This window comes from Acipenser ruthenus, chromosome 23, assembly GCF_902713425.1.
Source record: "Acipenser ruthenus chromosome 23, fAciRut3.2 maternal haplotype, whole genome shotgun sequence".
NCBI classification, from domain to species: Eukaryota; Metazoa; Chordata; class Actinopteri; order Acipenseriformes; family Acipenseridae; genus Acipenser; species Acipenser ruthenus.
The window spans coordinates 14,945,584-14,959,090 of NC_081211.1; the positions used below are offsets into that span (position 1 = coordinate 14,945,584).

The following is a 13,507-nucleotide window of genomic DNA, read 5'->3' on the forward strand; positions in this document are numbered from 1 at the left end:
TTTTCTATTTGTTCTTATGTCTTTGGCGATGTAAAGTGACAAAAAAATGTGTTTGTTTTGTTTTTGTTTTTTGATACACAAATCTGTGTTTTAAAAAAGTATTGCTTGCAGGGACAATACCAGTATATTAGCAGCTGGATTTGCTCCATGTTGTCTATGATGAGCTCCTGTAGCCTTACCCTAGAAAAGACTCTGGGAGATTGGTGATTCTCTCCCAGGTCCCAAGCACTCTAACCCCAGGAGGCTCTTAGTGCTCCACACAGCACTTGCTCCTGTCCTGTGAAGTAGCAGCACTAAAGAAACATTCAAATTCATAATGTTTTCACTAGAAGTTTTTCTCAATGTCTTCAGAAATATACCACCATCTGGGCATTGTAATTCTAGATAAAACAAAAAGAGCTTGAAATTAAATTATCTTCTTTTCTTTCAGATTCTCTACAATTCAATAAAGAATGAAAAGCTAGAATGGGCAATGTAAGTACCTGTTTTACCCCCTACAGAGACATACTAAGGTTTAACAAAGTAACAATGTTGTACAGCAGTGTGGAGTAGTGGTTAGGGCTCCGGACTCTTGAACCCTCCGGTTGTGGGTTCAATCCCCGCTAGGGGACACTGCTGCTGTACCCTTGAACAAGGTACTTTACCTAGATTGCTCCAGTAAAAACCCAACTGTATAAATGGGTAGTAATTGTATGTAAAAATAACATGATATAACGTGATATCTTGTAACAATTGTAAGTCGCCCTGGATAAGGGCGTCAGCTAATAAGTAAATAATAATAATACATACAGATCCATGTAATAATCTGTGTCATTCATGGCATTTGGTTTCCAAATCATGTTTCTGCTTCTCATTACATCCTTGAAAGTTTGAACTCAGCGTGGTTCGTTGCAATATATTATCTACAAAATACTTCTAGTAGTTCTCCAGTAGGACGTTTTAAATCATAAATGTGAGGCTGAAGGTAACAGAGAATTGAGGTAAAAGGTAATTGAGACTAATGTGATGTTTGCTAAAACAATGTGTTTCTTTCAAAACTGTACATTTGAGACCTATAGTCAATGGCGGGACATGGTGGAGAAAAATGATACTTTTTTCTTAGCTACAATGACTCTGAAGGTCATGTTATAGGCAGTATTGAGTGTCTCTGTGTTGTTCTAATACGTGTGTGCTCTGATGCTGCAGGCAGTATTGAGTGTCTGTGTTGTTCTAATACATATGTGCTCTGATGCTGTAGGTAGTATTGAGTGTCTCTGTGTTCTAATACGTGTGTGCTCTGATGCTGTAGGCAGTATTGAGTGTCTGTGTTGTTCTAATATGTGTGTGTCTGATGCTGCGGACAGTATTGAGTGTCTCTGTGTTCTAATACGTGTGTGCCCTGATGCTGCAGGCAGTATTGAGTGTCTCTGTGTTCTAATACATGTGTGCTCTGATGCTGCAGACAGTATTGAGTGTCTCTGTGTTATAATACGTGTGTGCTCACTCTGTTTCCTGTGGAAGGGATGATGAGGAGCTGGGGAAGTCCCTGTCCGAGCTGGTCGATGACAAATCTGACAGCGGAGTGAAGAAGGTGACGAGGATCGTGTACAGCAGCAACCCCTTCCTCCACATTCCACTGGCATCCAACGCAGCTACCTACAAGCACGGGGTCCTGACGCGCAAGAGCCACGCAGACATGGATGGCAAACGAAGTACGTACTGTGGTGTGGGAACGAAATCCACTGCTTTACACTGTATGACAGGTTCATATGCATTCTCTATCACTAAGTGAGCACTGCATGACAGGTTCATATGCATTCTCTATCACTAAGTGAGCACTGCATGACAGGTTCATATGCATTCTCTATCACTAAGTGAACACTGCATGACAGGTTCATATGCATTCTCTATCACTAAGTGAACACTGCATGACAGGTTCATATGCATTCTCTATCACTAAGTGAACACTGCATGACAGGTTCATATGCATTCTCTATCACTAAGTGAACACTGCATGACAGGTTCATATGCATTCTCTATCACTAAGTGAACACTGCATGACAGGTTTATATGCATTCTGTATCACTAAGTGAACACTGCATGACAGGTTTATATGCATTCTCTATCACTAAGTGAACACTGCATGACAGGTTCATATGCATTCTCTATCACTAAGTGAACACTGCATGACAGGTTCATATGCATTCTCTATCACTAAGTGAACACTGCATGACAGGTTCATATGCATTCTCTATCACTAAGTGAACACTGCATGACAGGTTCATATGCATTCTCTATCACTAAGTGAACACTGCATGACAGGTTTATATGCATTCTGTATCACTAAGTGAACACTGCATGACAGGTTTATATGCATTCTGTATCACTAAGTGAACACTGCATGACAGGTTCAAATGTACTCTTCTTTTAGTGAGAGCTAAGAGCACCGATATTCATTAGCAATTTTACACCCATTGCAACCCACTTAACATTCAGAGAATGTTAAGTGGGCAGCAGTGTGGAGTAGTGGTTAGGGCTCTGGACTCTTGACCGGAGGGTTGTGGGTTCAATCCCTGGTAGGGGACACTGCTGCTGTACCCTTGAGCAAGGTACTTTACATAGATTGCTCCAGTAAAAACCCAACTGTATAAATGGGTAACTGTATATAAAAATAATGTGATATCTTGTAACAATTGTAAGTCGCCCTGGATAAGGGCGTCTGCTAAGAAATAAATAATAATAATAATAATAATAATAATAATAATAATAATAATAATAATAATAATAATAATAATAATAAAGAGAACTGATCACTACCTGTGATTCCCCTCTACCTCATTGGGGGGCGCTGAAGAGCAACCAGGTGCACTGTGACCATTCCTCCTAAAGCAGCAGGAACACCTCAGTAAAATCATAGCTAAGTGTAGGCAAGCACTGTAAATCTCAGAGAGGTATGGTAAAGCATATTTAAAAACAAAATAAATGTGTCAGACCGTGGAAAACTATGGTAAAAGTAAGGCACAAAATTATCGTACAAATTTACTGTGGTCCACAGCCCAAATCAGCAACTTAGCACAACCAGGATTCGTACCAGCCAGCTCCTGATTGTATGGCCCCCCCACCTCCCCCACGCACGCACACGCACGCACACGCACGCGCACGCACGCACACGCACACTCACACAGTAGTGCCGGGGACCCTATGAATGCTTCTTTTACTTTGCCCCTGATTTTCTCTCCAGTTTAGAATGTCTAATTACACTCCTGTAACACAGCAGTTCCCCACAACAACTCAGGAGAACTGGAGGTGGGTGGGCCTCCTCCAAGCCAATTGCCTCGTTCCACCCTGGAGATGCAGAGTGGATGTTGGGAAGGTGGCCAGCAGGGTCTGGTGTAGAGCTAGGAGGAGAAACAATCCCAGTGTGTAATTGAACTCAGACAGAGAGACAGCTTGTACTCATCCTCATGCAGAGGGATAATTACATACTGTAGAATTTCATGAATATATAACAACATGACAGTTGATTTCCAAGAGCTGTCCTTATGAGAAAAGCAATTGCCACTACGTTACAATTCACCGCACTGGTAATACATGTTTACTAATTTACCGTACCCAAAGGTGCAGAACATATTTGAATGAAAACGATTCCACAGATTGCTTACTTAAGCAAAAGCAGCCCTTCTGAGCAGTGCTAAATACAATGCTAATTAATGGATTTACAGCGGGAGAAAAGGGGTCTGCATAGACGTGAGGGTTGCAGAAATGGAGCAAGCCTCCCGTCTAACCTGCTTTATTAATAGCCGATGCCAAAGATCAGATGAAAAAAACTGCTACTTTGTTTTAACTGCAAAGAACTGCAGTCCGAGCATGATCAGGTTTTTTACAACTGCTATAATACAGCTGTGTTGTATTACTAAAGCTAGCTGGTGTGAATTTATTAAATAAATAAATACATACAAATCTGCACCTGTGTTGTTTTAATCCCTTTTCCTCTTGAAGCAACGTAGGCCTTACGTGTTAAATCAAGGGTTTGGCCCTTTTTCCAGTGCAGTGGCGTGCTTTAGACATGTCCTCTTATGCCTGGATTGGACTGAATAGCAACATAACACAGGGTGGTAATAACACAGTGTGAAAACAAGTGTTTGGTAACAAGATTTTGCATAAAAAAGCTGCCATCAAGATATCAAACCTATTGTAGCTAATTATTCTGTGAAGCTATAAATCCGGGTTATGAAAGAAACTCATGCTGTAGTAAACATGTGTTGATATTTTAAGACATGATATCTGGCACTGCACTTGGTGAAAGAAATCTGTTTGCAAACCATGCTTTCAGTAAGTGTTGCACTTGCTTGCATACCGTGAGCATTTTCCCACCCCTTCAATGGCCAGAAACATGCTTTGACCCCAAAGGCACTGCTGATATCATGAGAGTTAAGGGGCGTTGTGGGAGGGTAGTGGGCGGAGCTTAGGGAAGGACCAGAAATGACAGCACACAGGAGCCGGAAGTGACGTTTAGTCCTGGAGCCCTGTACCAACAATGGTATCTGGGGAGGATTTTATTTTAACACACAATGAAAATAAACAGTCCAGTATTGCAGAAAATAAACAAGAAAACCACCTGGAATACCAGCGATGGTAAACTCAGGTTTCAAATAAAAAGAGTAAATAAAAACATCGCGGTTACAAAAACAACAACAAAGGAAGCACTGGGTTTGTCTGTGCTATTGCAGTGGGTTTCCTCTCACTGCCTCTTGGCTCCCTTCCAAGGAATAATGACTAGTCCTGGGCTTTTTCCCCACCGCGGTAATCCACCAAGATTTTCCAGAGTTTCAGGATTCTGTGAATTACAGCAGGTTTGTAAAAGCAAAACAACAAAGCACAACGCGTCTCTTCCGTGTTTTCAGTTCAGGACAGGGAGACCGAGTTCCGCCCCTGCAATCGGCATGCTGCCCCACGTCAGCCAATCGATGAGCACAGCACAGCTGATTGCAATGATGGGACTCGGCGGCCGCATGGTTCCACCTTGGGCCAAGATGGCCGCCCAACCGGGAACTTCCTGTCTGGTCAGAGTTCAGCCTCCTGACCCAATCACGGTCAACCCTACACAGCACTGCCTGTGGTCGGGAGGGCGAATTACGACAGGGACTCCTTTCAATCCTGTCACAGGCGTTCACACCAGATGCAGCGCGCATACCGCCTCCTTGCGCGCCACTCTGCAGTTGCCGCAGACTACTGTTCACACCGAACGCGGCAGGGGTGCGGCAAGTGAAAGTCAGTTGGCGGTCTGTTGTTACGTCACGGCTGCGGCAGGAGGCTGTGTGGTCCAGTGGTTAAAGAAAAGGGCTTGTAACCAGAAGGTCCCTGGTTCAAATCCCACTTCAGCCACTGACTCATTGTGTGACCCTGAGTAAGTCACTTAACCTCCTGGTGCTCCGTCTTTCGGGTGAGATGTAATTGTAAGTGACTCTGCAGCTGGTGCATAGTTCACACACCCTAGTCTCTGTAAGTCGCCTTGGATAAAGGCGTCTGCTGAATAAACAAATAATAATAATGTGACTTTTGGTTGCCAAGCAACAAACAGTAAATGCCAGCAGGAAGGGAAAACTATTTTTATACAGAAGACACAAAGCTTAGCAAAAAAAAAATATTTCAAGTATGAGGAGCGAAACATTATAATTTTTTTTTTATAAAACCTAATTTTAACCCCCCACACACACCATCATAATCCCCCCACAATTACCCCAAATATCAGGCAGTTGTGTTGTTTAAAATAAAATAAAAAACATGTTGCTTTTAAAAATATTTTCTTTCTTTGTGAGTTTTGTCTGGTTTGCTGGGTATAGGCAAAGAGAGTGTGAGTTAAAGGCATCATTATACATTGATATTATTGAGCATTATCGTATACACATGATTAAAAAATGCAAATACTGCCACCCCATCATATCAAACTTTTGGGGGGGAAACTGTAATAGTGGCAACAGTCAGTGGTACTGTGCATCTGACAACACAATACCTGGAACAATGAACAGCAAACAAAAAAAAGAGAATTGCGATTGCCCTGCTCTACCAGAGAGAAAAAAAAAAGTAAGATCGCTGTGGGTCCATGACATCCTCAAGAAAAGAAAAAGGTACGGCGAATATCATTCGCTGATACAGGAGCACCAGTTTGATGAAGGCAGATTTCAAACCTACTTAATGTTGTATTATACAACTCTGGAAAATCTGAAATCAGAACCACAAGCTTGTCCTCCATTTTATTAATTTTTTTCTTCCTCGCAAAGGAGCCTCCTACTTTCCCCTGATTGGCTGCTAGTAGTTTACGTCACGGCGTGGCGCGGTGAAAGTTTAAAATATTTTATCTCCTGTGCGCCGCTCTGCAGAGCTGCTTGAGTGCCACTTCCCTCTGACACAGAGACCTTGAGCAGCAGATTCCATGTTAGAAATAGAAAATCCATGTTTGCTGTAATGTGTTTCTTTCAAAACATTTGAGATATATGTAGCTAATGGAAGTGCTGAACAGGTGAGATTATGGGATGTACAGAACAGGTGATATTATGGGATGTAGCTAATGGAAGTGCAGAACAGGTGATATTATGGGATGTAATTAATGGAAGTGTAGAACAGGTGATATTATGGGATGGAGCTAATGGAAGTGCAGAACAGGTGAGATTATGGGATGTAGCTAATGGAAGTGTAGAACAGGTGATATTATGGGATGTAGCTAATGGAAGTGCAGAACAGGTGAGATTATGGGATGTAGCTAATGGAAGTGCAGAACAGGTGAGATTATGGGATGTAGCTAATGGAAGTGCAGAACAGGTGAGATTATGGGAGTAGCTAATGGAAGTGCAGAACAGGTGAGATTATGGGATGTAGCTAATGGAAGTGCAGAACAGGTGAGATTATGGGATGTAGCTAATGGAAGTGTAGAACAGGTGATATTATGTGATGTAGCTAATGGAAGTGCAGAACAGGTGAGATTATGGGATGTAGCTAATGGAAGTGCAGAACAGGTGATATTATGGGATGTAGCTAATGGAAGTGCAGAACAGGTGAGATTATGGGATGTAGCTAATGGAAGTGCAGAACAGGTGAGATTATGGGATGTAGCTAATGGAAGTGTAGAACAGGTGATATTATGGGATGTAGCTAATGGAAGTGCAGAACAGGTGAGATTATGGGATGTAGCTAATGGAAGTGTAGAACAGGTGAGATTATGTGATGTAGCTAATGGAAGTGCAGAACAGGTGAGATTATGGGATGTAGCTAATGGAAGTGCAGAACAGGTGAGATTATGGGATGTAGCTAATGGAAGTGCAGAACAGGTGAGATTATGGGATGTAGCTAATGGAAGTGCAGAACAGGTGAGATTATGGGATGTAGCTAATGGAAGTGTAGAACAGGTGAGATTATGGGATGTAGCTAATGGAAGTGCAGAACAGGTGAGATTATGGGATGTAGCTAATGGAAGTGTAGAACAGGTGAGATTATGTGATGTAGCTAATGGAAGTGCAGAACAGGTGAGATTATGGGATGTAGCTAATGGAAGTGCAGAACAGGTGAGATTATGGGATGTAGCTAATGGAAGTGCAGAACAGGTGAGATTATGTGATGTAGCTAATGCAAATGTAGAACAGGTGAGATTATGTGATGTAGCTAATGGAAGTGCTGAACAGGTGAGATTATGGGATGTAGCTAATGGAAGTGCAGAACAGGTGAGATTATGGGATGTAGCTAATGGAAGTGTAGAACACGTGAGATTATGGGATGTAGCTAATGCAAATGTAGAACAGGTGAGATTATGTGATGTAGCTAATGGAAGTGCAGAACAGGTGAGATTATGGGATGTAGCTAATGGAAGTGCAGAACAGGTGAGATTATGGGATGTAGCTAATGGGAGTGCAGAACAGGTGAGATTATGGGATGTAGCTAATGGAAGTGCAGAACAGGTGATATTATGTGATGTAGCTAATGGAAGTGCAGAACAGGTGAGATTATGGGATGTAGCTAATGGAAGTGCTGAACAGGTGAGATTATGGGATGTAGCTAATGGAAGTGCAGAACAGGTGAGATTATGGGATGTAGCTAATGGAAGTGCAGAACAGGTGAGATTATGGGATGTAGCTAATGGAAGTGTAGAACAGGTGAGATTATGGGATGTAGCTAATGGAAGTGCAGAACAGGTGAGATTATGGATGTAGCTAATGGAAGTGTAGAACAGGTGAGATTATGGGATTGTTTTGTTAGTCACATTCACTTATAGTCATGCTGTACAGGGCGCTGTTTTCTGTTTTAAGTGAATTCCAAGGTGGTCATAATCTCTGAACACCAGTACGGGTAAAAAAGTCAATCCTTCAGTAATTCCTTTATCCTGTTTAGTACAGGGAGCAGGTATTATTATTATTTATTTCTTAGCAGACGCCCTTATCCAGGGCGACTTACAATCGTAAGCAAATACATTTCATTAAAAGGCACTGTAATCTGGCCTAAATGAATGCAACAAGCTATTTAAGCATCTTTTATGTGCAGAGAGAAAAAAAGGAACCCCAGGGCTGATGTCTACTACATAAATATCCAGCACATTTGAGGGTGGTGACCACGCCAAACCCCATAGTAGAAGAATTTGACACACAACTCATAACAACAGTTTGAGTTGAAGACTTGAAACGTTCATCAAATAATTGTATACGTTTCTTTCATTATTCCAACATGTTACAGGAGAATAAAGACAGTACAAGCTAAATCTAGCTGCCTGGGTCAGTTTTAAATGAGTAAAACTCACCATCTGAATGATTAAAAGATACACATTTTCTTTCTGTTAATTTTCTCTTGAATTTGTTTTTGTCTTTGCACTTCAAAATCGATGTTTGTAGCCTTGGATTTATTAGTTTATCACATGGAGATGCCATTGTGACGTAGCGAAGCATGGTCAAGGGTTTATCTTGAGTTCCATTGTTACCGAGGAACACAGCAATGACTATCACTATTATACAACCTCAAAGTCATTTATTTAGTTACCTTTGTTTATCTGAAATAATCATTGTAGTCCATGTGAAGCTTTTCAACAGCAATTCTAACTCATGGCTGGCCTCCTATGGAAAACAATTGGAGAATGGTGTCCGTTTGTTGTAAATGGTTCATTTATTCATGTCATCAACGTTAACTGAGGACATCTATTGCTCCGAGAGGTGTTTTTTTGAGTGATGCATTCTGTTTCCCCATCTTTAATACCATTGTGTTTTTTCAGCTCCCCGAGGCAGGAGAGGTTGGAAGAAATTCTACGCTGTTTTGAAAGGGACGATACTGTATCTGCAAAAGGTAATACTGCAAACAACCGGAGCAATGGGGTCTGCAGAAAAGGGTTTTACTGCCGGTTTCAATGTGATCAATGACAGCCAGAGAACACACATCTGACACTGAAGTTTAGCACTGCTTTGACTGTATTATGTTGGCATTTGTACGGCACGTAGAACAATAGATAGGTTGATGGGATTACAAGAGAATAATTCCATCGAGTGGTTCTGTGACATGATAAACCACAAGATGGAACTATTCTCCTGTAGCTCTGCAGCCCATATTTCAATACATGGATTAAAATATCAAAAATATATGACTCATCCCGACACAGCTTGCTAAGAACCAGACTCACAGCTAAACACAGCTCTGCAAACATTGCATCTCCATGATTCAAATGAGAAACACAGGTGCTGTGAGTAGAGGTTGAACATTGAATATTAGGTTTGTTGTGGTTATAAGCTAAATGTAGTTTAATAATTAGTGTTTTTGATGGACACAACAAGGTAGATGGCTGGATGTATATTCTAATGTATTAAGGAATTAAGCAATGTGTATTCATTACAGTATATAAATCCTTTGTGATGTATCCTCGAAAATCACGTTGGATTTATATGCTATAACACACAGTAGGCTATTAATTGCCCCTTGATTAAGTTCCGGCCTGAGGATGATATATAAGAAAGCTTGCAAATGCGACTCTTCAGTTTGTTTAAACAATAATGATTTATTAGTACAACACGACAAAATAACAATAATAGCATTGGAGTAATTGGTCAAGGCAAATTGTATGAAGCACAGGTGTCAAGGCTTACTGCTTACACTGGCTAGAATTGTTTAGAATACTTTGATTAAGGAGCTTTTTGTCGGAGTGTTTCTGAATTTGTAGTCTTAAACTAATTATGTAGATTACTTATCTGTCTGTATTGTAAAATTAGGCAATATGACGCAATCCATATATAGTATATTATCAACAAAATCAGTTACAAATCAGAAAAATTAGTTTTGCATTTTACATTACTTTGAGGCCAATGGGCTAAGAATATACTGTAACATCAATAAGAAAGTTGTCCAGGAATAGCTTGCACTGTGATGTTGGTGAAAGTCAAAGGAAAGGAAAGAGAGTTCCCTGGAGAGACTGTGATCAGATCAGACTGTCATGAGTCAGTCAGGCTAACAGTCTGGAAACAGGAGGAAATCAGACATGAGAGAAAATTACCTTAAAATGGAAAGTAAAACCTGTCTAATCCGGCATCGCTTGAGACCAGAACATTGTGCTGGATTATACAGAGTGCTGCTTTCAGAGGTACTGCCAAATCTAATACTGTACCTAAACAAATAGAGGCACAGTATACAGAACATGACAAACTATATGAACACATATGGAGAAATACCCAGTAATTCAAGGATTGTATTCATTTTAATCTGACTTTCTCCATTCCGTAAACAAGGATTTGCAGGACACACAACATACAATCTTATATTGACATCGATTTTAGGCAGACAAGACGTAGAAATTATGTCAAATTCAGAGAAGACAGGTTCCGGGTTGCAGTGGTATCACAGCATTCATTTCAATAGGGATTCCGTCTGAACATTATGCAGTATTCTACAGAATTCCAGTGTTGAGGAGCTGATTAAGACAGGTTGTATTGTATAAACATACATTAAAACAGCCATGATGTTTCAGTTTGGTTTGTGCAGTGTAAGGTTATTTAAACAATATTTAGTCAGTCGTTTCCAAATACAAGTAAATGTTATGCCCATGTAGTCTCACACACATTAATGTTGCCATGCATCATACAAAATTACTCTTTAAGCCCTTCATTTAAAACACATACTTGCTGTTGTCCCTACTGCAGCATTATATATTTAAGTGACATTTTAAATCACACATCGTGAGTCATAAATCCACTGGGCAATAGATTTCTCAACATTTACTCGGGAGCGTTCGCTTGGAGAAAGAGAATTTCTCTTGTGAGGACCAAAGTGTGCGCAGATCAAGCTTCCTCCTGCAGCACTGCTCCACCGTACGTCTCTCATCTCAATCTGAGCACCGTGTAGTGTTAGAAAATGGTACATTGCCACAATATGGTACGCGGACCAAAATTTGACCCATGTAATGTCAGAAAGTGGTATGCTGTCAGATTTTGGTATAAGTGCAATCAATTGCGATCTGATGGGTGTTTACCTATTGTCAAACAGAGGTACATTTACCATTAATTATACTTTTTTTTTTGAAAACTTTTTTTGAAAACAATCAATTTCTCTAAAAAGAAAAAGAAATCTCAATGAACAAGACAAAATAAGTCCGCCACAAAGTTGCAGAAGTAAAAAAATATACAATGTATTGCATATGATAAATATGTGCATACTATTTTCTTAATGGTGGAGAAATATGATGAATTCAAATAAAGATGTAAAAGACTGAAAACAGCATAATGTACCAGATTTGAATGGGCGCTTCCCTGCTTTCTTAGTGGAAGGTGTTTAGGCATACGCTGCGTACTGAAAATAACACGACACCGGCATTGTAACAGATACACTTGTAACGGGCACCCTACACAGTTGATAAGCAACTGTACTGTCCTCCCTTAGGAGATACTACTGGCCAAATAATTAAAACTAAATAAGTAAGTAAGGGTGACTGACAGTAAAACAGGGTCGTCACAATGCGTCCATTTAACTACACAAACACTGGTTTATTCCAAGGAACACAAAGCTTGACAAAAAGAATAAGACTAAACAATTACAGAAGAAAACAACTCAGTTAGGGACAGAGTGACAAGGAAGAGAATATAGTGCAAACAAACCCAGGAAAACAGATTATAAATGAAGATACACAACAGAGCTTATACAGAATGAATAAACAATGCAACACAAAATATAAATCAACAAAATAGTAATGAAGTCCCAAAAAGTAACAAAAGAAAAAAAAACAACAACGATGACACAGTCAACGGAAAGAGCTCACCAAACCGGTATGGAAGTCCAGTTAATTACTTGGGATGAATGTGAATGATGATGTAGAATGTAGAACAAATCTCAGTCATACTGCATTTAGTAAATGAATAATGTTTAGCCTTGCTCCTTAAAAATGTCTGTGTAGATATGGCATAGAATGGGCACTGCCAATAAATAACATTGACTATATTTGGGTTTTCAAATTAAAATCTAACAATAATTATCCAATATAAGACAGTGACAGTGATAGTGAACAAAAGTACAGCTCAAACTGGATATGACCACCTCATATTAAGTTATGGCTACCATGTGGACATTTTGCTATAAAAGTACTGGTTAAGGTGCTTTCATTTTCATATCTGCATTATGCTTAAAAAAATGTATATAAATGGTAACTGGGGAGACGGATCACCACTAAACAGAATGGATTGCTGTCCCTTTATAACAAGCGTGTTGGTGCTCACAAAATATGCACTGTCAAAATGGACAGCACTCTAAGGAAATACTAGTACGTTCAATGGATCTCAAGATATATCTAAGCAAGGGGTCTGCTGAGTGGGGTATAGAGAGGCAACAAATGCTCCCAAACCCAGTTATTCTGCATTGTCCAAATGCTGTCTGCAGAAAATGTTAACCAGGTCTGAGCGTAAACTTAAAGCCAAGTCGACCAACATTTCTGCTCCTGCCTTCATCCCAGTGTGCTAAGGTATTTGCTGAGAAAACCATAACTCTAAACATTACAGGTCAGAATATAATATTACAATTATAAGACAGCTATAGCCTTAGCAACCCAATATAGTATAATATATAATATAATATAATAAATAACAGGTTTCTAATGCACTACTATAAATTTGATCCAGCTCCGACTGCCAGACTATTTTGAAAAGTGTTTTTCATTCCAGGATTTACCAGGCATGTTGTATTGTGGGTTTAATAGCGTGTTGTCTGTCATTTCACAGGCAATGCTTGAGAGGGCTTTTACTGTAGTGAATGGCATTAAGAAATGAAATAAAGAAGTTACAGTATTTGCTGGGATCAGCGCTTTTTAAGGCTTCCTTTTGAATTGCATGTGTAAGCATGCGTTAATAATGAACTTTAGATCAGTTGTGCAGTAGTCCGGTGCAATTATTATTATTATTTTTCTGTCTTAAAGGTAATCTGCAGAGGCAATACTGTACATTGTCACAATACAAATCAACAGCAGTCTCACTGTTGCCAGCACAGCTGATTCCCAGACCAAAGAAGTTTGACTGCAGATCTATAAAAT

The 13,507-nt window shown here is 40.0% G+C and overlaps 1 protein-coding gene across 2 annotated transcripts in view; it reads left to right on the top strand.

Annotated features, from left to right (window-relative positions):
• LOC117413302 (PH and SEC7 domain-containing protein 2-like) overlaps positions 1–13,507 on the top strand; it is a 208,720-nt gene that overhangs the window by 169,296 nt on the left and 25,917 nt on the right. For both annotated transcript variants that reach the window (XM_058996660.1, XM_058996661.1), the window contains 3 exons: positions 431–474; positions 1,501–1,691; positions 9,227–9,297. In XM_058996660.1, coding sequence (XP_058852643.1) covers positions 431–474; positions 1,501–1,691; positions 9,227–9,297 — 306 coding nt within the window. The remainder of the gene's footprint in view (positions 1–430; positions 475–1,500; positions 1,692–9,226; positions 9,298–13,507) is intronic.